At 39.6% G+C, this 27,151-nt stretch overlaps 1 protein-coding gene across 5 annotated transcripts in view; it reads right to left on the bottom strand.

The window, feature by feature from the left end:
* The window catches only part of kat2b (K(lysine) acetyltransferase 2B), a 75,196-nt gene that overhangs the window by 30,828 nt on the left and 17,217 nt on the right, over positions 1-27,151 (bottom strand). For all 5 annotated transcript variants that reach the window (XM_043690219.1, XM_043690216.1, XM_043690218.1 and 2 more), the window contains exons 4-6: positions 22,719-22,808; positions 19,366-19,547; positions 1,037-1,228 (exon numbers count right to left, since the gene is read on the bottom strand). In XM_043690219.1, the coding sequence (XP_043546154.1) occupies positions 1,037-1,228; positions 19,366-19,547; positions 22,719-22,808 (464 nt within the window). The remainder of the gene's footprint in view (positions 1-1,036; positions 1,229-19,365; positions 19,548-22,718; positions 22,809-27,151) is intronic.

The following is a 27,151-nucleotide window of genomic DNA, read 5'->3' as shown; positions in this document are numbered from 1 at the left end:
ATTTGGGGGACAAATTGCACTATCATTATGTCTCTTCAATGGAGATGTGTTATCCATATTGAAATCTATTTTCAATGATTTCATGTGCTTAGCAACTTGTGCAGTGCAGTTCAGTTTCAACATCAATTTCATGTAAACAGGTGGTGTCTCCATGGGATTTGTGAAGCATGTCCTCAATGGAATAACTATTAAGTTTCTATCTTTTGCATACTTCTAGAAAATACATTTGTGATAATTTGAATCCACAGAGGCATCAAAGAATTTCTTAGCTTAGTAACTGTCATCCTGTGCTCAAATTCACCATTTTGACAAAATGTGCCGTAGGAGCAATTAAACTACCTTCCTCTACTCCATTTATTAGTTGAGAAATCTGCCAATGGATTCACTATTACAATCTACCAAAAGAAATGTTCACTGAGTGATATACATGTGGGATTCTTATTGTTTCACGTGCTACAAGACCCAACTTTATTAGCAACCTCATGAATAGCATCCTAGCCATTTTCTCATATGTAAACTTGCACATATCAAAATTTTACTGTTGATGATGGCCCTGCAAATCAGCACCCTCTTTTCATGCTGTGTAAATTGATGTTCTATTCCCAATTCTGATTTCTTGCAACCTAGTACCAACGATTATAAGACTTTAGCAATGTTTAAATTAAGTTTTATTTAAATCTTACAGAGTGCAGAATGTCAAGGCCATGCTCTTTCATTTTTCCACTCACTTTACCATAACTACATTTCAGAAGTACTTCATGGCTCAGCCTAAGGTCAAGTTCTATGCTCTATAAATGGGAATTCTTTCTTTCTGTTTTATGTTTATAAAATTGCAAACTATCTAAATTAGTGATGCTAAGTCTTGCCTTGTGTCCAAGATGATATGATAGCTTTTCTTAATGCAATCATTTAAATGGAACAAAATGTCTAATAAGAACTTTAATTTATTTTCTAATTCACATACAGAGACACGACATAAAACAACATGATGGAAGAACATTCAACACATCAGAGTGTAGATGTTTTAAATACTTACTTTGGAAAATGGGTAAGGATCAATGTTTGTTTTTCTAATGGTAGCTTATCTTTCTCCTGCCTGGATTTCTCCAGTAACTGGCGCCTCATGACAGTAAAAACAGAGCGGAGCAACGTCCTGCCAAAAACCTGGGTGGTTTCATGTCGTGGGAGACTATCACAGAACTGAGGAACATTACAATAACACAACCATCTGAAAAGAATTAACAGATTTATAATTGAGTTCAAGTAAGTATGTAATAGAAATACAAGTCTTATTTTTCCATGTTCAAATACTTAAAATATGATATGATCTAAGCATTGGCATTCTTGGTAAAGTAGTGATATATCTGAATCTGTGTTAGAATTCAATATGGTTCGCTTATACGTCATGCTTATGACTCTGGATGCCCATTTTCTTTATGCATTTCTGATGCTTAAATGGCTTGACTGAGGCCAAAATCTAGGTGGAACGGTTGGGCTGAATTATCTATTTTTGTGTCATATATTCTTTGAAATTTATTCAATGCAGAAAGTTCCTTTCATAAAGCAAAATACAACCCATGTAAAATGAATCTCCCTGTTTACTCTAGATGGAAGATCATTTCTGGAACATTGATTTTACCATTAACTCTGAAGTTTACGAGTTTCTCTGGTAATTTGGGGGAGATGGTTCAGGAAGACCACTTGGCACATTATCAATCCAAAAAATCCCATTTTCATTATTTAAGGACCATGTCTTATAGGGGTGTGAGCGACATGGGATATGCATCGGGCGACAAGGCCTATCTTGATGTCAGCAACTCATATCATCTTTTATTCTTTTCACAAGCGGAGTGGCAGGATTTCCTCTAAGCAGAAATGATGGTCATAATTGCTTGCTAAATACTTGTTGATGGCTAAATTTGCCTCATTATAATTCAGCCTTCCATCTCACTAAACACACTAAACAAGCTCAAGTCGAGGAAACCTAATAAGGAAGTCACGTGGAGCAGCCAGCAGATTCAGCTCACCCCTTACTCCAAACGACCTCTACATTGGACATTAGGCATCAAATTCTCAGGGTGTGGTCCATGAACACCAGCAACATGCACATGGACGTAGGTGACGGACATGTGCCAGCCTCTAAGAACCCTCATTGGACACCTCTGATCCACTTCAGTATGTTTCTGCACTTTAATACTATACCAGCAACCATCATTGTAATGGTACAATGGGAAACACTTTGCAATCAGTGACATGCATCCAATTCATGTACTGGGCTTGACTGCATCTCTGGACTCTGCTCGCTATCATAGTACTCATTTACTTTGAAGCTCCCTGAAAGCTCACAACATTCCTGTTTTGCATTGCCTTGCCTTTGTGCACTTTGCTCCCTCAACCAGAGGCTCATATTACTTCTGTCTTGCCAAAAGTCAAAACTTGTGGTGCTGGAAAAAGCACAGTGGATCAGACAGCATCCAAGGAGCAGGAGAGTTGATGTTTTGGGTATTAAACCCTTCATTAGGAATGTGGAGGAGGAAGGGGGCTGAGAAATAAATGGGAGTGGGGGTTGGGGGGGGGTTAAGGGAAAGGTAGGTGTGATTGTGATAAAGGATGTGGAAGCCTTTTACATCTCATTTGAAAAGGTGGCTAAACAAATGCAATGGCCAGTGGCAATGTGGCTTTTCATCAACTAGATGAAAGTGAGTATTGCAGATGCTGGAGATCAGAGTCAGGAGTGTGGTGCTGGAAAAGCACAGCAAATCAGGCAGCATCCGAGGAGCAGGAAAATCGACATTTCGGCAAAGACCCTTCATCAGGAATGAGACTGGGAGCCTCGGGGATGGAGAGATACATGGGAGGGGATTGGGCTGGGGGAGGGGGAGGGGTGGCGGGGAAGGTAGGCCACGAGTGCAATAGCAGGATGGAGGTGAGGGTGTAAGTGATAGGTTGGAGAGGAGGGTGGAGCAGATAGCTGGGAAGGAAGTTGGATAGGTAGGACAAGTCATGAGGCCGGTGCAGAGTTGGAGGGTTGGATCTGGGATGAGGTGGGGGGGTAGGTAGAATTGGAAACTGGTGAAGTCAACGTTGATACCATGTGGTTGTAGTCCCGAGGGTTTACAACCAGGGTCCCAAGGTGGAAGATGAGGTGGTGGGTGGCTTTGATTTGGCAGTGGAGGGGCAGGATTTGCATGTTGTTGGGGCAGTATGAGGGGGTGTTGAAGTGGTCGGCCACAGGAGATGGGGTTGTTTGTTGTGTGCGGACCAGAGATGTTCCCTAAACCTCTCCACAAGTTGGCATCCTGTCTCCCCGATGTAGAGGAGACCACATCGAGAGCAACGGATGCAGTAAATGAGGTGGGAGGATGTGCAGGAGAATCCCTGTCTTCCCATGTCATTCGCTGCAGACACAAAGCCAGGGAGCTTGTCATTGTTGTCAGCTGGCCTCAGTCAAGTCAAGGAGGATAGCCTTCGCTCAGTAAGTCAAATGAAGCATCACATGCAGTTCAGCTCCTGCTCAGGGCAGTCAAAGTCAAGATCCTGTTCTCAAAAGGGGTAAGAAGCCAAATGACAGGCAGCACACCACCCAATTTGACTCTTTCTGCACCGTTGTGGGCTCTTTTTCTTGCGGAATGAAAGAGGTATGATTTATGTGAAAGTGAGGGGGGGGCACCACTGTTGCTGTAGATGGGTATGTGACTGAATACGCAATGCAGAGGGAATGCAGGATTAGTGGTGCCAAGGATTGGGGTGGTTGATAGCAAGTGGGGAAGATGTTGTAGGTAATTGTGAGTGTGGTGGAGCACGAGGCATGGTGGGAAGTTTGTACTGTAGAATGTGAGGAATCAGGAGAGAAAAATGTGAAACAGTCTGATTTCCTTCCTACACCTCTGGGCATTCCTCCAGACTTCTTTAACCTGGATCACAGCCTCAGACCAGACTGGCATGTTGGTGTTATGGCCCCCACTGGTGGTCCTGAGAGAGGAGTAAGTCCCACGTCTGCACCACCTGATCTAGCAGAGTTCCAAGTTACTGCACGCTTTTAAAAATGACATGGGCACAAGCGATGCTGGTAAGCACGGGGATAACCACTGACGACGAGTTTTCTGAAATGGAACGTGGCAAGGGGTAGATTGTGCAGAAATCACTTGTGAAAGACTCCATGGGGCATGATCAGCAATTAATAAGGCAAGCTTAGTAAGATACGTTGAGAATCTTGCTTGACCCTACGTTTGACAAAGCCTTGAAAAACATGTACAACTCAGACTTAGTCAAAATAAAAATAAGATTCAGGCTGAATTGTTGTTTTTAAGATTTTAGGCTTTTGTCTTGGCTACACCAAACCACAGATTTATCAGTCTTTACTTGCAGAATAAATTTGTGATATCAACCCTGAATTTATCTTTTATTAGATTCAATTTGTATCACAAGCTCACAATTTAATTGAAACCAATAATTTAAATTTTTCTTTTCCAATCCTTGGTCTATCCTGAAAACTTGTAAGATCACCCTTCATACAGCTTTTTTCAAGTCTGAAAATTCTAAATTGCTGTGTACATTGTCATTTTTCTTCAAAAATTTCAACCATCCCAAAACGTCTTCCCCCACAGGATTTCTTCTTTATCCAGAGAAATACAAAGGGGAGCAATAAACATATGCCATTGAACCACTGCTAGCCCCATATTACAATCTATGAGCAGAGATGGATAGAACTCCATCTGTGCAAGAGAATTATGGACAATATCACGACAGACTAATGTTACATGCTCCAACCATATCTGCAGTCAAGCTCCTTCAGAGCTCTTAGCTTTCATAGTTAGAGATGATTTTTTACTCACAATGCAGACAATGCTACAAACCATACAGCCATCCTTGCTATGTAAATGTGTACAGGAATTAATCAAATTCTTTTGTTTGCATGAGCCAGTTCATCTCCTTCACTACAAAAACTGGTAACAGCATGATAGGACCAAGACATATATGGAGTGGCTAGATTGCTAAATGTTCAAAATTTGCAGGTTGCAACCATGAGGTCTTTCCAATCTCTATTTCAATACAATTCTATAAGCAAATAGGAAAAGATTCCAACCTCAGTGTTCTCCTCATTTGCAACCAGAACACTATTATGCAAGACTTGCTTTTCAGCGATTGTTGCAGAATTTGTCATTTCACAACATCAATTTTCAGAGTGGATCCTAGCTGTTGGAAACTTTGCAGTCTTTCAGACACTAGCTGTGCAAAAGTGGGTATAATAATAGGTATAATAATGCGTCCTCCAGATAAGAGTAATCATCTTGTAATCTATGTGCATGCTAAAACAGCACTTCAAATACTTGGTTATATGTAGGCATATACAGCTGAACATAGTATGCAATTACCCATTGTTCATTTTTGCTTGGTGATATTATATAATACATGTACTTGTAAACCTCAGTGGCAGCAGTCTTGAGTTGGTTGGCTGTTTCTCTGTGCATGGAAGATGCTTGGGGCTGTGCTAATACTCACATTCATTTCCTAAGACACAACAGTTTAACTTTAACACTGCAACCAAATAGATTTGATCCAGGGGATGAGGTTTGCCAAACTACCACTAGAGTTGGAAAAAGGAGCTATCAAATGGTACTTGCTCAGCAACAGCCTACTCAAAGATGCTCAGCTTGAGTTCAGCAGAGTCACTCAGTTCTTGATCACCTTATAGTCTTGTTTAAACATGGACAAAAGAACTGAACCCCAGAGATGAGTAGGGAGTGACTGCCTTTGACATAAAAGAAGCATTTTATTCGATCAAAATATGATGATAGGATTGAGAAGCTTTGGGTAGGTTAACTGCCACCAACCCTCTGTGCTTAAGTTTAGGAAAAGGTGAGGTGCAATGAGACCAGGGTGTCATGGTGGAACTGTCATTGAAGATGTGAGTGCAGATGCAGCAAGCAAGGAGGAAAGCTAATGGCATGCGCTCCTGCATATCGAGAGAATTTGCGCATCAGAGTAAGGATGTCTTGCTGCAGTTATACAGGGCCTTGGTGAGGCCACACCTTGAGTATTGAGTGCAGTTTTGGTCATTCTTGCTATTAAGCGAGTCCAGTGAAGATTCCCAAGATGACAGCACTGACATATGAGGAAAGACTAGACTGACTGAGTTTATATTTACTGGAATTTAGAAGAATGAGAGGGAATGAAAAATTCTGATGGGACTAGACAGGATAGAAGTGGGAAGAATGTCACCAGTGTTGCCAAAGTCCAGAAGCCTATGTGTGGAGCCGTAGGAGATGGGAGAGATACTAAACAAGTATTTTGCATCAGTGTTCACTGAGGAGAAGAACATGGAGAGATATGGAATGTGGGAAATAGATGGTGACATCTTGAAAAATGTCCATATTACGGAGGAGTGTTGGATGTTTTGAAATGCATAAAAGTGGATAAATCTCCAGGATCTGATCAGGTGTATCCTAGAACTCTGTGGGAAGCGAGGGAAGTGCTGGGCCCCTTGCTAAGATATTTGTATCATCAATAATCACAGGTGAGGTGCTGGAAAACTGGAGGTTGGTTACCGTGGTGCCACTATTTAAGAAAGGTGATAAGGAAAAGACAGGGAACGATGGACCAGTGAGCCTGACATCAGTGGTGGGCAAGTTGTTGGATGGAATCCTGGGGGACAGGATTTACATGCATTTGGAAGGGCAAGGACCAATGAAGGAAAGTCAACATGGCTTTGTGTGTGGGAAATCATGACATTAACTGAGTTTTTTGAGGAAAGAACAAAGAGGATTGATGAGGGCAGAGCAGTAAACGTGATCTATAGAAACTTCACTAAGGCATTTGACAAGATTCCTCATGGGAGACTGGTTAGCAAGGTTACATCTCATGAAATACAGGAAGAACTAGCCATGTGATACAGAACTGGCTTTTCTGAACCCTTTCAAGTTTCTGAACCCTTTCAAGTAGAGTTGCAGGTAGATAGGATACTGTAGAAGGCATTTGGTATGCTTTCCTTTACTGGTCAGTGCATTGAATATAGGAGTTGGGAGGTCATGTTGCAGCTGTACAGGACATTAGTTAGGCCACTTTTGGAATATTGTGTGCAATTCTGGTCTCCTTCTTATTGGAAGAATGTTGTGAAACTTGAAAGGGTTCAGAAACAATTTACAAGAATGTTGCAAGGCTGGAGGATTTGAGCTATAGGGAGATGTGAATAGGCTGGGGCTGTTTTCCCTGGAGCATCGGAGGATGTGTGGTGACCTTATTCAGAACTAGAGGGCATATGTTTAGGGTGAGAGGGGAAAGATATAAAAGGGCAAATGTTTCACGCAGAGGGTGGTGCGTGTATGGAATGAGCTACCAGAGGAAGTGGTGAAGGCTGGTACAATTACAACATTTAAAAGGCATCTGGATGGGTATATGAATAGGAAGGCTTTACAGGGATATGGGCCAAGTGCTGGCAAATGGAACTAGATTAGGTTAGAATATCTGGTTGGCATGGATCGAAGGGTCTGTTTCCGTGCTGTACATCTCTCTGACTCTATGACTAACAAGGGGGTCACAGTCTAAGAATAAGCGGTGAGCCATTCAGGACTGAGATGAGGAAGACTTTCTTCACTCAAGAGATTTGTGAACCTGTGGAATTCTCTCCCACAGCAAGCTGTTGAGACCAGTCTTTTAGATATATTCAAGGTGGAGGTGGATATGGCCCTTGCAGCTAAAGAGATCAAGGGGTATAGGGAATGGGATAGTGAAATTGCATGATCAGCCATAATTGTATTGAATGGTGGTGCACCTTTTTCTATGTCTACACCTAAGCTTTGCCACATTGTATGATTTTTCTTTCAGTTTGATGCTATCCTTAACTTCCCTTGTTAACCATGGTTGGCTTATCCCCTTACTTGAATTCTTCTTTCTCACTGGAATATATCTTTGCTATTAGCCATGAAATATTTTCTTTAATGCCTCCCATTTTTCCTCAACCACCTTCACTGCTAAACTCCTTCCCATTCCACTATAGCCAGCTTTGCCTGCGTTCCTTTGGAATTATCCTTACTTAAGTTTAGCACAGCTGTTTCTGACTCACATTCCTCTCTCTCAAACTGAATGCTAAATTCTACCATATTATGGTCATATTTCCTTGGTGATCTTTTACTTTGACATCATTCATTAATCTTTCCTCATTAAATATCACCAGATCCAAAATAATTTAATCCCTGGTTGCATTCCCTACATATTATTCTAGGAAATTGTCCCCAACACATACTATGAATTCTTTCTTGTGGCTATTCTGCCAATCTGAAAATCCCAATCTACCTGAAAATTAAAGTCACCCATAGTTAATGTACTATTTTTTCCATCCCTCATTATCTCCTGATTTATTCTCTGTCCTACTGAATAGCTACTGTTAGGAATTCTGTAGACTATTCTTACCAAAGTCGTCTTCCCCTTGTTATTTCTTACATCCACCTATATGCATTTCTTTCCATGGGATTTAATCCATCCTGTTCTAACAATGTTACTCCACCATGCTTTGCTTCCTGCCTGTCCTTTCAAAAACTTTCATGCACCTGAATATTTATTTAACTTATGTCTATATTTAGTAATGTTTAGACAAGTCAAATCAGACTTGAAATGTTAACTCCGTTTTTCTCTCCACAGATGCTGCCAGACTTGCTCAGTTCCTCCAGCATTTTCTGTGTTTTGTTTCAGATTTCCAGCATCCTTGCTTCTATTTAAAACACAGAGGAGTCTGTTTATGTCTGATACCGTGGGTTTTAGCAGTCAATCTGCATAGTTTAGCCCTCTTACAGAAGGCTATTGGTGCAAAAAGAACAAATTCAATTACAATCAATGGCAATCAAAGTATCTCAGGATGTTTAACAGTTAACAAACAAGAACTCCTTGACACTGGAATACCTCTACACCACAACTGATTAATACTTCTGAATGTCCTCAAAAGTTCATGCAAAGTCATTTGGTGTCAAATCTAGTTACTATCAAATTCTCATGGGAGTTAATCAAGAGGTACTACTCTATGCCCTATCCATTTCTCCAAATCCCTATGCATGAGTCCACTATTTGAAACCTAAACAGGGACTTGTCTAAATACAAGTCTTTTTAATGAACTATACTTTAAATACACCCTGGAACGTTTTGGCTATAACTTCATGGCTTCACAGAGCGAGCAATAATCAAATCTAAATTCCAGTCTTGCATTACTGATTTTATGTTTGTTTTCTATTGGGGTTTATTGCCCAAAATATTGGGATTAATGTTCTGCAGCCAAGCCATTCTTTACAATCGTATCATTTGCACATGTGCTAGTGTCATGCACAAACTTGCTGAGATCATTCCCCAATACTTGCATCTGAATAATTAACAAAAAAAAAGCAAAAGTCTAACAACAAAAAAGTTCTGCTTAGAGTTATAAATAAAATGTAAATTCTTATGATTCAGGTGGATTTTAATACTGGACAAGTTACATCGCAGAGTGAAACATGTTTAATAGACCATAAGTTTTGTTATTACAATTCAGTCAGTCGCTGTTCATATTCACTAAAGGCTGTCAATATACATGATCAAGACACGGCATTTTTCCCACTCTAACATTATCATCAAGCCAGAGGACTAGAAGCAGCACTGGGTAGACCTAAAACTGAGGCATTACCTGGAGAAGCGACAGCACACGACTACTTCTGCACTAAACACCATATGCGGCAAGTGAAATGGTGAGTTAAGCGATTCCACATATAACAGTTCAGATCCAAGCTCTGCAATCATATCACATCCAGTTACGAATGGTGGTTTTAAAAAACCTCTGACCAAATAAGGATGCTCCACAAATATTCCCAAACTGAAAAATTCTCCCATTGACAGACACTTAATCCTAGTGAAGTATCACTCTTATCTTCACTCTAATTTTGAAAATGTTTTAGTGGATTTCTGTATATTCATAGGGGTGATTCTTTCTGTCTCTCCCAAAATACAGAAGCAAAGGATAACTCACTGACATTTCTCACTGATTTTAAGGATTGAAGCGTTTCCCAGTTATTTTTATTTCTTTGAGGCAACTAAACAGCACATCTACTGGTTTAGATGTTTTTTCTGAAGTTAATCTTGTTCTGACCTTTGGCCTCTCTTTCTCTGGGCCATGAAAACTTAACAATAAATACTTTAACAACTATCTCACCAGATAGCTTATCTAGTCATTAAGCACAAGTCACAGAACTGAAAGCTAAAAAAAATCTGAACTTTTGAACCCAAGGTTCCAAATAATACCTTCTAAACCACAGATGGGGAACTTTTTCATGTTGGAAGGCCGCATTATGTTAGTTGTAATCTAATAAGGCCGCATCCAAGAAACTTCAATTATATATTCTTCAAAATTCACATTATGTAAAAATCTAACTACTATGTACTAACAAACTAAAAAAAAGAAAAAAAAATGTTAATTCTAAAGTTAACTAACCTTTTAATGACTTTGTTATAACTGCTTCTTGTAGGAAAACATTTGAATATTTGGTTGCAGCATGGAGATCTGCAGTTTTAGCTGATCCCCTAGATGGGTATCTGTCATTTGTGACCTTAAGGGCGTCTTGAGTTTGGTTAAGTAGGAGAATGTAGGTTCGCAGCAATAAGTGGTTGAAAAGCAAGAAAGCATTTTTCGTGCATGTTGTAAAATCTGGATTCATTCAAAAGGCCACAGCCGCAGATCCCCACCCCTGTTCTAAATCTTCATTGTGAAATTCTATGGCCAATAGAGAATCCTCTTGAGTGACACCAGAGGAAGGGCTTTCTGAAAGTTCTATCAATTTATCCCAAGTTACCAAACCTGCTAGAAGGGTGATCTGTTTTTCTGAAAGTTCTTCAGGTATTCAAATATTGTTTCAATGCTCATAGGGCATTAGGGCATTCCTAATGACAACTTTGAGCATCTTAGCTGTAACCAAAATGAAGAGGCCAGATCTGCACTGTCACCCTTTCTAAAAATTGGAATTATGGTTGTATCGCTCTTGTCTGATGGAACAGTTGAGTCTCCAGGGAGATACTAAAGGTGGCAGCATATCATCTGAACCTCAATTTAAGCACTTTGAGATTTGGCCAACAGCCCAAATCATTTTAAGGCTCATTATTCTTGTCCCAGCAGATTGAAAGATATCAAATTTAACTCCACTATTTTTAAAAGGAGACAAGGAGAAAACGAGAAAAAAACAAAGCAGTTAGCCTAACATCAAGTAGGAAGGATGTCGGAATTTAAGAAAGAAAAAGATAAATTTCTAGTGGCTAAGAGTGTCAAAGAGTAGGAGGAGAAAAGGAGACAAGGAGAAAACGAGAAAAAAACAAAGCAGTTAGCCTAACATCAAGTAGGAAGGATGTCGGAATCTACTATAAAGGACATGAAAAAACTCAGAAAATATCTATGGGGAACTTGGATTTGTGAAAGAGAAATCATGTTTGACAAAACTACTGAAGTTTTTTGAGGACATAACTAGTAGATGAAAGAGAATGGGAGAATGTGGTGTCTTGGAATTTTCAACTAAGTTTCACAAGAAGGCACGAAGTCGAAGCACATGTCATTAGTGGTAATCTACTAGAATAGGAAACAGAGTTGGAGTGAATGGGTTATTTTTGGAGTGGAAGACTTTGACAAGTGGGGCAAAACAGAGATCAACACATGAACACTAGCTATTCAAAATTTAAATCAACAATTTGGATGGGAGAATCAAATGTAATATTTCCAAGCTTACTGACGACATGAAACTAGATGAGACTAAGAATGGTCTGGAGGATGTAAAGAGGCATTGTGACAATTTAGACAAGTTGAATCAGTGGGCAAATGCAAGGCAGATGCAGTATAACATGGACGAGTATGAAATTATCAACTTCAGTAGGAAATACAGAATGTTACACTATTATTTTAATGGTGATATTTTGGGAAATGTTGATGTATAAAGGAACCTGGTTGTCCTTGTAAGTCAGTCACTGAAAACAAACATATGGGTGCAGCAACTAGGAAGGCAAATGAAATGTTGGTTTTCACTGGTGGTTAGCACTGCTGCCTCACAGCGCCAGAGACCCGGGTTCAATTCCCGTCTCAGGCAACTGTCTGTGTGGAGTTTGCACATTCTCCTCATGTCTGCGTGGGTTTCCTCTAGGTGCTCTGGTTTCCTCCCACAGTCCAAAAATGTGCAGGTTAGGTGAATTGGCCATGCTAAATTACCCGTAGTGTTAGGTGAAGGGGTGGATGTGAGGGAATGGGTCTGGGTGGGTTGCTCTTCGGAGGGTCGGTGTGGACTTGTTGGGCGAAGGAATTGTTTCCACACTGTAAGTAATCTAATCTAAAAAAAGGTTTGAGTAAATGAGTAAGGAAGTTTTACTGCAGCTATAGAGGGGCCTTGGTGAGACCATACCTGGAATATGTTTGTAGTTTTAGCCTTCTAAGAAAAGACATACTTGCCATTGAGGAAGTGCAGTGAAGGTTGACCAGACTACTTCCTGGGTTTGTATTTCCTGGACTTTAGATGGATGAGATGCCTGCGTGTTCAGAACAAGGGGTTATGATCTCAGGATTCATGGCACATTTTTAGACTGAGATGAGGAGACATTCCTTGACTCATAGGGTAGTGAACTTGTGGAATTCTCTAGCTTGGAAGGCTGTGGAGGCGAAGTTGTGGATTATATTTAAGAAAGAAAAAGATAAATTTCTAGTGGCTAAGAGTGTCAAAGAGTAGGAGGAGCAAATAGGAGCTACTGTGTTAAGATAAAGATTAGTCCTGATCACGCTGAATGTCAGAGTTGGATCAATGGGCTGAATGGATCTCTCTTGCTCCTATTTTCTGTGTTTCTAAATAGTGTGTTTCATCCTTTAATTTGCTTACTGTCTTATCGTGGTGTTCGACATGCACCCTCAGTGGGAACAATAAAAATAGACCATCCACCATCTACACATTTTATTTTAAGACCTAAGTTGATTATTTGCCATTTTGAATTTCTGTCATATGTCGGAATGTTTCTGACAGAATGCCTAATGAATGAGATTTTTTGATCTGCTGCAAAACTAAAAAAGCTATGCTAACTAGTTAAAGAGAAATGCCATGTTAAATGGCTATTGGAAGAGTTGAAAGGCAATTTACAGATATGACTATGGGAAGTTAGTATGAATTTGAGGCACAAAACAGTCACTGTAGTAAAGGGACTGGGACCAAACATGTGTTTGGTTAATAGCAAAGTGGAGATGTGAGTGTGTTAGGGAACTACAAGGACGTCTGGATGTTGTGGTTTTAAAAAGAACTTCCTGAAAAAACAATGAAGTTCAAACAGCCCTTATGGGACCTGCATTCTGCTTATGACTATTGTTCATGTTGAGAAGTCTTTAGCTAGGCGAAAGAGAGTAACTTTAATCTTGAAGCAGTGTCATTACCACCAATTGTAATTTTGGATCATGAATGGACATTTTAATTACTATAGGTGGCTTATCTGAAAAAAGGATATACAGTCAGAAAAATAAAATTCAAATTCGTGGCAATGTAATTCAGTGACTGCTTTGAAGGAATGAGTGGATTATCCTCAACCTCAAGAGTTAATGTGCAAAGTCACACACGATAGTTCGAAAAAGCTTCAGAGACAAGGATAAAGGGTGAAATATGTTCCAAACCAAACTGTAAACCCTTGAGATATTTCAGATTGTGAACATGATTGGAGAAAAGAGAATATAGGTGAAACATATTTATGGCCTGGAATGGGGAAGGCACAAGAATGAAAAGTCAGTTCCATCATGGTATGTGTTTGCTAGAGTGTGTTGGTGAGTGCTGTGAGGATCAAAGCTCAGAAAACTCCTCATTTTCCATGTGCTGCTAATAAAAATCAAAGGACATCTTTCTCTCCCTCCCCTTTGCTGGAAGCCAGAAAACACTGTCAAGAAGGGGAGGTCTTACGAGGAAAGGCTGAGGGACTTGAGGCTGTTTTCGTTGGAGAGAAGAAGGTTGAGAGGTGACTTAATAGAGACATATAAGATTCTCAGATGGTTAGATAGGGTGGACAGGGAGAGCCTTTTTCCAAGTATGGTGACAGCGAGCACAAGGAGGCATAGCTTTAACTTGAGGGGTGATAGATATAGGACAGATGTCAGAGGTAGTTTCTTTACTCAGAGAGTAGTAAGGGTATGGAATGCTTTGCCTGCAATGGTAGTAGATTCGCCAACTTTAAGTGCATTCAAGTTGTTATTGGACAAACATATGGACATACATGGAATAGTGTAGGTTAGATGGGTTTCAGATTGGTATGACTGGTTGGCGCAACATCGAGGGCTGAAGGGCCTGCACTGCGCTATAATGTTCTATGTTCTATGTTCTATGTAAGAAGGCCTTTCAGCTGACCATCTCAAAATCAACTCCTCACTTACCAACATCAGTCCTACTGTTATCACCCAATACAACATTCACAACTTCCCATTGTCTACTCTTCATGGAAGTTGAAGACAGATGCTATATCTTTTCATAACATTTTTTTAGCGTCACCTTTCCTTTCTAAGCTATGTATATTATGTTACATATAGATGATATAGGTTCCATGGAAAGAACCTATATAGTAGAGATGATATAAGTTCTGTGGAGAATGAGGTTGAATCCATTTGCGTAAAAGTGAGAAATTCTAAGATGAAAACATCACTGATAAGCGTAGTCTATATGCCACCAAATAATAACATCACATCGGGGCAGGCACTAAATAAAGAAATAGCTAATGCCTATAAAAATGGTATGCCAATTATCATGGGGAATTTTAATTTACATATAGATTGGTCGAACCAGCTCAGTCAGGGTAGCCTTGAGGAGGGGTTTGTTGAGTGTATCCGTGATAGTTTTCTTGAACAGTATGTACCGGAATCAACAAGGCAGCAAGCTATCCTAGATCTGGTCCTGTGTAATGAGACAGGAATAACTAATGACCTCAGTCAGGGATCCCCTTGGAAGGCATGACCACAGATGGTTGAATTTAGAATACAGATGGAGAGTGTGAAGATAAAATCCAATTCTAGGGTCCTGTGCTTGAACAAGGGGGACTACAATAGAATGAGGGAGGACTTGGCTAAAGTAGACTGGAAACAAAGATTGTATGGTGGGACAGTTGACAAGCAGTGGAGGACTTTCAAAGCAATTTTTCAAAATGCTCAGCAAAAGTATATTCCAGTGAAAAGGAAGGACTAAAAGAAAAGGGATAATCTGCCATGAGTGTCTAAGGAAATAAGGCAGGCTATCAAAGTGAAAGAGAAGGCATAGATAGTGGCCAAAAACTGCAGGAATCTAGAAGATTAGGAAAACTTTAAAGGTCGACTTAAAGCCACAAAAAGAGCTATAATGTAAGATAGAACATGAGAAAAAAAACTAGCACAGAATATAAAATCAGAGCAAAAGTTTCCATAAATATATAAAACAAAAAAAAAGTGGCTAAAGTAAACATTGGTCCTTTAGAGGATGAGAAGGGGAGTTTAGTAATGGGATATGATGAAGTGGCCTAGGCATTAAACAGGTATATTTGTACCAGTCTTCACAGTGGAGGACACTAATAACATGGCAGTAATTGACAAAGAGACAAAGGTAGATGTAGACCTGGAAACAATCATTATTACGGAATAGGTAAGTGTTGGACGCGCTAATGGAGCTAAGGATTGATAAGTCTTCTGGCCATGATGGAATGCATTCCAGGATGCTAAAAGAGATGGTGCGAGAAATAGCAGGGGCACTGGTGGTAGTTTTCCAAAATTCGCTGGACTCTGGTGCAGTCCCAGCAGATTAGAAAACAGCAAATGTGACGCCACTGTTTAAAAAGGGAGGTAGACAAAAGATGGAGAATTATAGACCGGTTTGCTTAATCTTTATAATAGGGAAGATGCTAGAGTCTATTATCAAGGATGAAATAGCAAGGCATCTCAATGTAAATTGTCCCGCTGGGCAAACGCAGCATGGGTTCATGCTTGACAAATCTTTTGGAATTCTAAGAAGACATTACAAGCAAGGTGAACAATGGGGACCCCGTGGATGTGGTGTACCTAGATTTCTAAAAGGCCTTTGACAAGGTGCCGCACAAGAGGCTGCTACATAAGATAAGGATGTGCGGCATTACGGGTAAAGTATTGGCATGGATAGAGGATTGGTTGACTAACAGGAAGCAAAGAGTGGGGATAAATGAGTGCTATTCTGGCTTGCAATAAGTGACTAGTGGTGTGCCTCAGGATCGGTGTTGGGACCGCAATTCTTTACAATTTATATAGATGATTTGGAGTGTACGGTGGCAAGATTTGCCGATGACACTAAGATGAGTGGCAGAGCAAAATGTGAAGAGGACTGTGAAACTTTGCAGAGAGACACAGATATAGTGAGTGAGTGGGCAAAGGGCTGGCAGGTGGAATACAATGTAAATAAATGTGAAGTTATACATTTTGGTAGGAGTAATAGTAAAAAGAATTATTACTTGAACGGTAAAAAGTTGCAGTATGCTGCTGTGCAGAGGGGCCTGGGTGTCCTTGTATATGAATCACAGAAGGTTGATCTGCAGATACAATAATAATTAGGAAGGTAAATGGAATTTTGTCCTTCACTGTGGGCGGCACGGTGGCACAGTGGTTAGCACTGCTGCCTCACAGCGCCAGAGACCCGGGTTCAATTCCTGCCTCAGGCGACTGACTGTGTGGAGTTTGCACGTTCTCCCTGTGCCTGCGTGGGTTTCCTCCGGATGCTCCGGTTTCCTCCCACATTCCAAAGATGTGCAGGTCAGGTAAATTGGCCATGCTAAATTGCCCGTAGTGTTAGGTAAGGGGTAAATGTAGGGGTATGGGTGGGTTGCGCTTCGGCGGGTCGGTGTGGACTTGTTGGGCCGAAGGGCCTGTTTCCACACTGTAAGTAATCTAATCTATTACTAAAGGGGTTGAGTTTATAAGCAGGGTGGTTATGTTGCAGCTGTACAAGATGCTGGTGAGACCACATCTGGAATACTGTGCAGTTTTGGTCTCCTTACTTGAGAAAGGATGTACTGGCACTGGAGGCAGTGCACAGAAGGTTCACCAGATTAATTCCAGAGTTGAGGGGATTGGCTTCTGAGGAGACACAGAGTAGATTGGGATTATATTAATGAGAATTCAGAAGATTGAGGGGGGATCTTATTGAAACATATACAATTATGAAGGGAATAGATAAGATAGAAGTAGAGAAGATGTTTCCATTGGCAGGTGAAGTAGGACAAGAGGGCATAGCCTCAAAATTAGAGGAAGCAGATTCAGGACTGAATTGAGAAGGAACTTCTTCACTCAGGGTTGTTAATCTATGGAATTCCTTGTCCAGTAAAGTAGTTGACACTACTTCAATAAACATTTTTAAAGCTAAAGTAGATTTTTTTTGAACAATAAAGGAATTAAGGGATACAGTGAGAGCACACGTCAGTGGATCTGAGTGCGTGACAAGATCAGCCATGATCTTACTGAATGGCGGAGCAGGCTCTAACGGCCTGACGGGCTACTCTTGCTCCTAGTTCTTATGTACATTATAATTTCCTCTCATGTTTCGTAACTAATAAACTCGGCTGTTTTTAAATCAAGAAACCCGGATTAAATTGTCTCCTTTTAAAACATAAATCAATTTTGTCTGGGTGAAAAACATCCACATGGGAAGGGATCCTTTCTAAATTAACCTTATTGTGAATTAAGCAAGGGAATGAATGAACAAAGAAAGGAAAACTTCATCCAGGAGCTTATTAGTTTGAGTAATCCCTTATGGAAAAATCCTTAATTGGGAAAACTTGCCAAGGGACTGGTCATAACAGTAGGTATCCTTGCAAGCTTCCTTCATCTTCAGTTAAGGTGGGTTAGAGGATTTGAGCTATAGGGAGAGGCTGAATAGGCTGGGGCTATTTTCTCTAAAGCGTCAGAGGTTAGGGAAGACCTTATAGAGGTTCATAAAATCATGAGGGGCATGGATAGATTGAATAGTCAAGGTCTTTCCTAAGGGTAGGGGAGACCAAAATGAGAGTGCATAAATTTAAGGTGAGGGGGGGAAAAGATTTAAAAGGGACCTATGCAGAGGGTGGTGCATGTATGTAATGAACTACCAAAGCAAGTGATGGAGGCTGATACAATTACAACTTATAAAAGGTATCATGACATATAGTGTACATATGTTATGAATAGGAAGGGTTCAGAGGGATATGGGCCAAATGCTGGCAAATGGAACTAGATTAATTTAGGATATCTGGATGGTATGGATGAGTTGGACTGAAGGGCTTGTTTCTGTGCTGTACATCTCTATGACTCTATGACAAAGAACTCTGTTGGAATGAAAGCAACATGATTCCCAATTAAGAAACATGTCTTAGTCCAATTGATGAACCTAAAATGAAAAGTGAAAGTGCTGGAGAAACTCAGCAGGTCTGGGAGCATCTGTGGATAGAGTTACAAAGTTAACTGAAGAAGAGTCCTACTGGTCTTGAAATTTTGACTCTTTTTTTAACCTCCACAGATGCATTTTCTTTTTCTAATGCAATTTCCAGCATCCACAGTATTATTTCTTTAATTATGATGACCGTGATATTCCCGCTCTATAGTAACTTTATATTGGGGGAGTGGTAATCCTTAGTGGTCATTCATTATGATCTAGTTAATGCATGTTTGTAAATAATCCAGTGAGAAATTTCAATGCATGGAAATGTTTCATCCTATTACCTTTAGTTTTCAAAGAACAGATGAACTAAAATTTGGAATCTCTGTTGGTCAGATGCATAGTTATCTGCTCATGTATACTAAACTTGGCCTAGTCCATAACCCAGCCTTTATGCCTATCAAAAAGCTGTGGTATCTCCAATCCCCAACAACAATAAGTTCTAACATTACAGCATTCTCAATTTGTCTAGTCCAAGTAATTCCACTTCCTGCATGCCATTAAACTGGTAGATAACAAAAACAAAAAACTGCAGGTGCTGTAAATCTGAAACTAAAACAAAGTGTTGGAGGAACTCTAACATCTGTAGAGGGAAAAAACAGGGTTAACGTTTTGAATCCAATGTCCCTTCGTGCTGACGATAGATCATTGAATGAAAAACGTTAATTCTGTTTTCCCCCTTAAACTTATGGAACTTCAGTGAACTGAATTTAAATGCATCTTGTAATGAGATACATTCATTCCCTCATGGCTTTCTGCAATCCTTGACCTCACCCACAGTCTCAGACTCATCACTAAACTATCCCACTTGCTAAATCTTACTCAAAAAAACGTTTATGATACAATACAAATGCTGTACCAAAAGGTCACAAAAGGTTTAAAGGAATTAAAAGTTGGAGCATTGTTGACATCAAGTCTCACTTCAGTCAGGTGTTTTATGCTCAGTGAATGGCCTGTCTAATACCTTGTATAATTAACTTTGTATCCAGCACCATCATCATTTGGTGAACGAAGCCTCCGTTGTGAGGGAGTTTCCAGCTGCCAGTAGTTGATTCGATTCAGAAACATTTTGGACAGTTCACAAATAGTTTGCCTTTCTTTTGATGGAAGGTGACTAAACTTGTACTGCACAAAGTTATTAACTCCCTAAATTAGAAAGAAAAGCAAATGTAAAGTGCATATTAAAAATAAACCCATACAGCTCCATATAGCATGCAAGAACATGTAGAAATAAATACTACACCTTTAACTGACATGTCAACTCAAGCCAGTTCATAATTAGGGAACAGCATAATGTTTGTGTGCTGGAATTGATCTCAAAGAAAGGACAATAAAGGTGAATTAGCCATACTAAATTGCCCATAGTGTTAGGTGCAATAGTCAGGGGTAAATATAGGGTCGGGGAATGGGTCTGGCTGGGTTACTGTTTGGAGGGTCGATGTGGAATTGTTGGGCCAAATGGCCTGTTCCCATACTGTAGAGAATCTAATCCAAAAAAAAAAGGACAGCTTCACTATTTTATATTCAGAAAGAAGAATGTAAACAATGTGGAAAATCCAGTCCTTCCCCAAACCTTGTAGAAACTAAATACCTCATTGCTTGTGGAATATGACTATACAAACATTAACATATCCATCTGAAAATCAGCTCTCCTCCTCATTAGAGAAGGAATTAATCAGCTTAAAATAAATGGGTTAATTCCTCTGCTAAAACAGCAGAGGAAATGTTTCAGACAAGTACTCTAACGCTTATATGTTAGTATCAATATAATTGCAAGACTCAAGAGAAAGTTCTGCAATAAATAATTTCTGATTCCTAACTATAGCAATACAAAACTCTAGAAATTTCATTTATCTATATTATTAAAATGTATTTCTCATCTGAATTTTTAGTTTCAAATCTCCACCTCATATTAGATTAGAACCCCTACAGTATGGAAACAGGCCATTTGGCCCAACAAGTCCACACTGACCCTCCAAAGGGTAATCCACCCAGACCCATTCGCCTACCCTACATTTACCTCTGACTAATGCACCTGACACTGTGGGCAATTTAGCACAATCAATTCACCTGACCTGCACAGCTTTGGATTGTGGGAGGAAACCCACGCAGACACGAGGACAATGTGCAAACTCCACACAGACAGTCGCCTGAGGTGGGAATTGAACCTGGGTCCCTAGCGCTGTGAGATGGTAGTGCTAACCACTGAGCCACCGCGACACCCCAAGTACAAGGGGCAAGGAGGTTAGAGAAAGTGAAATAAAAACAGAAATTGCTGGAAAAGCTCAGTGGGTCTGGCAACATCTGAGAAGAGAAATCTGAGTTAGTGTTTCCAATCTGGTTCTGAGGAAGGGTCACTGAACCTAAAATGTCAACTCTGATTTCCCTTCACAGATACTACCAGACCTGAGCTTTTCCAGCAATTTCTGGTTTCATTTTTGATTTACAACATCTGCAGTTCTTTCAGTTTTTATATAGCAAAAATGAAGACTAATGTAATTTAGAAACTAAACTTCCTAGGTACGTACTTCTGCTCAGACAGTTTGAGACACACAATATGAACCTACGTTTATAAAACAAGTCAATTATGTGTACATTTTAGGGCCACTTATCTTTTACATTCTAATGTGAATTCTTCACTACATAATCTCCCGAAGAACATCTTTACAAATATATTCGCTTATTCCCAAATGTAATCACAGGGACTAAGCACCTGAAACAAATAGGGAGCTGATCAATAAGCATCAGTACAGCCGCGATCTGAGACTGTCTACCAAAATACTGTAGATCAATTGAAATTTTCAAAATGGAAAAAATAGATTTTGTTAGGCAAGGGTATTGTGTGCAATGGAGTCACAGCATGTCAATATAATTGGACTCCAACTCATCCTTTATCAGAGTAAATGACAGAACAAGGGATGAATAGTCTACTCCTGGTCTGACATATTTTTGTATTTTTGTACTCCATTGCCACTTTTCGACTCTGATCTACTCTGTACCATGATTACCTTCCTTACTTGTCCTGCTGGCCCCAGAGACAGATGAAACATTGTGCTCAGGAATTTTATTTCTCACAGCTTCCAAAAGACATGTGACAATGTTAACATGTTTATTATCATCTCTTTTATAAAATTGTAAAATTGATTGTAGGTATTACTGCCAAAGCCAGGGTTTGTTGTCCTTCCTTAATCATCCTTGAAATGCATAATCTGCAGACAGTCAATACATGTAATATTTTGTAAATTCTACTTTGGAAATAGAACCAATCTGACTCAAGATTGTGATACAGACAGACTCTGACCTCACACCTTTAATGCATTGTCTGAGCTGAGATGTCACCTTTTGTTATAAAACCTTAAGTTATCACAAGACGGTGACTTAGAAGTAGTTCTGGGATTTACATATTAATGAAAACCTGCAACTCATTCAAAAAGAAGAAAGACTTAACAACAATCCAGGTTTGTTCAATATATCATTCCAGTTTCATGGCACTGTAAGCTTTTGCTATAAATTCTGCATGTTATGATTTTATACTCCACAACCAGCTGATGAAGGAGCAGTGCACCGAAAGCTTGTTCTTCCAAATAAACCTGTTGGACTATAACCTGGTGTTGTGTGATTGTTAACTTTGTCCACCCCAGTCCAACACATTATCCTCATCATGTCCTTGAAATGAATGGCTTGCTGAGCTGTTTCAGAGGGCAATTAAATGTCAAACATTACTGTGGGTCTAGCGTACCTGGCCATACTGAGTAAACAGACTTCCTTCTCTAAACAGCATTGAATGAGTTTTTAGACCACACAAGCAGTGATAGTTTCATGATCATCACTTGTGAAAGGAGTTTTGTATTACAGATTTATTAATTGACTTTAAATTCGACCAGGTGTTATGCTGGGATTTGTGACCAGAATATCAGCTTTTACCTTTAGACTACTAGTACAGTGACATTATCACAATGCCATTATCTCCCCCATGCTTATACAGCTGAGGAGTAAGGCATGAATTAAATATTGAGGAGCAAATGGTAACATCAGAAGAATTTAAGGTAACACATTTAAAGAACAAAAAGTTCAAAAGAAACATCCAACAGACTCTTAGATTACATTTTAAAGTCTCAACACAAATGGTCTCTCCCATCCCACAATTCTTTGTGTAAATTGTTGTTTTAGAACTAAACTTTTAACAATGCCCATTGCTGCAGGGCCTCTGCTGTGGATAGCACAAGAATGTTGGCTTTGCACTTCAACCATGCAGAATCAATATCAGTGGATTTGTAAAGCTCAATGTAAGATTGGAGATAAATTTATTCACTTTACCTGTTCAATGCTGGGTTTCTCAAAAGGTGGACTTCCTAACGGTCCTTCCACCACAGGATTCCCCATTTGTAAAATACATTTTCTCAAAAGCTGTAAATGTAATTAAAAATAAAATGAATCTAGAGAGGAAAAAGAAGTATGAATTGGTATGAAGACAGCTTATCCCTTTAGGTTAAAAATCACACAACACCAGTTTATAGTCCAACAGGTTTAACTGGAAGCACACTAGCTTTCGGAGCGCCACTCCAAAAGCTAGTGTGCTTCCAATTAAACCTGTTGGACTATAACCTGGTGTTGTGTGATTTTTAACTTTGTATACCGCAATCCAACACCAGCATCTCCAAATCATATCCCTTTAGGAGGGTACTTTAGTGTCAGAGCAAATGTTAGATGTTCTGGGAAAATGTTATCAAAGGCCAGGGTGCAGCAAGAATGGGAAGGAAATAAATTGAAAAACACGACAGAACTTTAACTGGATGCAAATATCAAACAATGTTAAACACAGAACCTTATACAATTGCAAATTCCATCTAGTTACAAAAACTGGGCAGTTCTAGGTATATCTAATCGCTCAGTTGATAACTACACTATTTATAGTCATATTGAAACAGGAAGATCCTTAGGTTTGATCTCAGGCCATACAGCAGAAAGCAGGCATGACGTGAAACTAACAACATGTTTGGCTATAAATCCAGCTTGTAGCAACTGAAATAGAAATGTTTTTAAACTAGCCACCCTATCTTATATAGGGAATGAAATGTTATTTTTCCTGAAGAAGGGCTCATGCCTGAAACGTCGATTCTCCTGCTCCTTGGATGCTGCCTGACCTGCTGCGCTCTTACAGCAACACATTTTCAGCTCTGATCTCCAGCATCTGCAGTCCTCACTTTCTCCCAATGAAATGTTATTACATGCTACATATAATTCTAATGTTATGGCAAAAGTGCATCAACTTCATTTTTGGTTGTTTACATGTCAATTCAAACTTAATTATTCATAGCTGAAAAATGTGTTGCTGGAAAAGCGCAGCAGGTCAGGCAGCTTCCAAGGAGCAGGAGAATTAGTCATAGTCAACTTTTGAAAAATAAACAACTTATTGAACATATGGAACATTTTATATAGATTTACAATGTAAACTAGTTGAAAAAAAGTAAACATTATCCATGCTACCTTTGAACCAGTCTTTGCTCCCTGTTCCTATCTAAGCATACTTACCTGTCCCCACTTCAAATTCCATATTTCTATCTCTCAGTTACTTCTACCTCAATCACATCCTCTTGGCTCATTCAAGCCGCACCAACTCACAGGCAACATAGAGACGCATTTAAATTTTAGTACAGTTTTGTTCATCAATTGGGATAGTATGCAGTGTTCCAGAGGACAATAATGCATTTGCATACTGTATGGTAATAGTCATGTGCACATAGGCCAGCTCTGCAGGTTAAAAACATCAGGAGTAAAAAAGGATGCCATAAGAGACAAGACAATTCTAAAAGTAAATAAATATTTCAAGGAAGTTCAGCAAACTTTATTTTAACTGATACCTTATGAACCCAAAATCTTGATAAACAAGCAAATCTTATATGTAAAATATTGGACGTTTGTGATGTCTGAGCAGTCAGTTGAGGATGCAAGTGAGAAGGCTCTCTGCTGGTGAGTTTTATTTAAGACAAAGTTGCATTATTATTTAAGTGATTTATGCTGTAAGTAAAGTATAACAATGATGTGTATACCCTCTGCATTACATTTCTAGTTCTGAGTGCATATTTTACATTGGTTATGTGGACCTCTTGATCAACCGGAATATTTGATTAACCAGCACACTCCCGGTCCCCTAGGGGCTGGTTAATAAAAGGTTTGCTGCTATTTTAAAGGATTCATTTTCAGAGAATCATACCTTACAGACAAATATTAAATATAACCAACAAGTTTTATCACATAGGAGCAATCTGAATTTTCATAACTACATCCCGAAAAATTGTAGTGAAATTAAAATCTTTTTATAAATATACAAATGGAAAGTACAGATTAAGAAAAACCCAAAACAACACAGTAGAGATAACATGGCTACTTGCTATTCATATGCCATATGGGGAGGCGGCAACATTGTAGCATTGTCAATTAACTAGCAGTTTGCTCTGGGGGCACAGGTAGATTCTAACCATGGCAGATGGTGAAATTTGAATTCAATTAATCAATCTGGAATTAAAAGCTGAAAAATGGTGATTATGAAACCACTGTTGTAACAACCCATCTGGTACCTTTAAGGAAGGACTCTTAAGTGACCTAGCAAGTCACCTAAGTCTGATAAAAAAAATGAAACTGGACAGACCACCTGGCATTTATTATTGTTACATGTATGTACATACAGTGAGCAATATGCGTTTGCATACTATCCAGACAAATCATACTTACATATATACATCAGCTTAATAGAACAGAATGCAGAATATAGTATTACAGCTATAAAGAAGGTACAGAGAAAGATCAACTCTAATATATGAGAGGTTCGTTCATAAGTCTGATAACAGCAGGAAAGTAACGTTTTCAAACTTTTGTATCTTCTGCCTGACAGAAGAGAGTGGAAGAAAGTATAACCGGGTGGGAAGGCTCTTTGGTTACGTTGGCTGCTTTGCTGAGTCAAGTTGGAGTCAATGGAAGGAAGGTTGGTCTCATGATGGACTGGGTTGCATTCACAACTCTCTGTACTTTCTTGCAGTCTTGGGCAGAGAAGTTGCAATCCCAGCTGTATGCATCCAGATAGGATGCTTTCTATAGTGCATCTATAAAAATTGGTAAGAGTCCTTATGGACATGCTGAATTTCCTTATCCTTTTGAGGAAATAGAAGCGTTGGTGTGCTTTTTTTTCTGTTGACATGAATGGACCAGGATGGATTGTTGGTGATATTTACTCCTAGGAACTCGATCACCTCCACCTCAGCACTAGTGATACAGACAAGGGTGTGTCCACCACTTCTCTTCCTGAAGTCAATCACCAGTTCGGTGGCTCAGTGGTTAGCACTGCTGCCTCACAGCACCTGGGACTCGGGTTTGATTCCAGCCTCGGGCAGCTGTCTGTGTGGAGTTTGCACATTCTCCCTGTGTCTGTGTGGGTTTCCTCAGGGTGCTCTGGTTTCTTCCCACAATCCAAAAGATGTGTAGGTTAGGTGAACTGGCCATGCTAAATTGCCCATAGTTTAGGTGCATTAATCAGGGGTAAATAGATCTGGGTGGGCTACTCTTCAGAGGGTCGGTGTGGACTTGTTGGGCCGAAGGGCATGTTTCCACACTGTAGGGAATCTAATCATTTTGCTGACATTGAGGGAGAGATTGTTGTCATTACCACTAAGCTTTCCTGTACTCTGCCTCGTCGTTGTTTGAGATCCGATCCATTATGGTGGTATCATTAGCAAATCTGTAAATGGAGTTAGACCTGAATTTGGCCACACATTATCATGAATATATAAAGGAGTTATAGTAAGGAGTTGGGTACGCAGTCTTGCATAGCACCGGTGTTGAGGATTATTGTGAAGGAATTGTTGTCACCTCTCTTTACTGATTGTGGATTGTGGGTCAAGAATTTAAGGATGCAGTTGCAAAGGGTGGAGCAGAGTCCTAGGTCTTAGAGTTTGGGGAGGAGTTTTGTTGGAATTATAGTGTTGAAGGTTTAAATGTCCTTGTTATCCAGATATTCTTGGGTTGAGTGTAGGGCCAGAGAGATAGCATCTGCCATGGATCTATTGTGATGGTAGGTGAATGGAAGCGGATCAAGGCAATCTGGGAGGTATTTATCTCAGCACTGTAAATAACAATGGTACACAAGGCCCAATCAACACTGCAAAATTGTCCTTATTAATATCTGGTGTTTGTGTCAATATTGGGGTAGTTGTCCCACAAATCAGTCAAGCAACTGTCATTTTCACAGAATCATACCTTGCAGACACCACCATCACCATCCCTGGATGGGTCAGACAACCCAGAGATAATGGCACAACAATATGCAGTGAGGAAGGAGTTGCCCTGGGAGTCTTTTTTTTTATAGATATTTTTATTAGAAATTTAACATTTTTACAAGTTTACAAAAATAAACAAAATTCTCAGATATAAACATTGATATACAATTAGCTCAAATATACAATAGCCAAAATTTGAAAAAAAAACAAAACAACAAAAAAAAAACCGAAAAAAAAACAACAAAAAAAAAACAAACAGACAAAACTCAACTATCTACTAATCTAACCTACAACTAACCAGGGTGTATATTTAAGTCTCTTACATGCTCGGAATGTGTTAGCATCAGATGTAATAAAACCCGTATTCGTGCGGGATTCCTCCCCAGAGGGGCCGCGGACCAGCCAGGTTTGTAATCTCAATTAAATAAAAGCCCTTGTTAGGATAGCCGAAATATCTGTATTTATGTAATACAAGAAGGG

This window comes from Chiloscyllium plagiosum, chromosome 5, assembly GCF_004010195.1.
Source record: "Chiloscyllium plagiosum isolate BGI_BamShark_2017 chromosome 5, ASM401019v2, whole genome shotgun sequence".
Lineage (NCBI taxonomy): Eukaryota > Metazoa > Chordata > Chondrichthyes > Orectolobiformes > Hemiscylliidae > Chiloscyllium > Chiloscyllium plagiosum.
The sequence above is the reverse complement of the archived record's forward strand: the minus strand, read 5'-3'. Positions and strand labels throughout refer to the sequence as shown.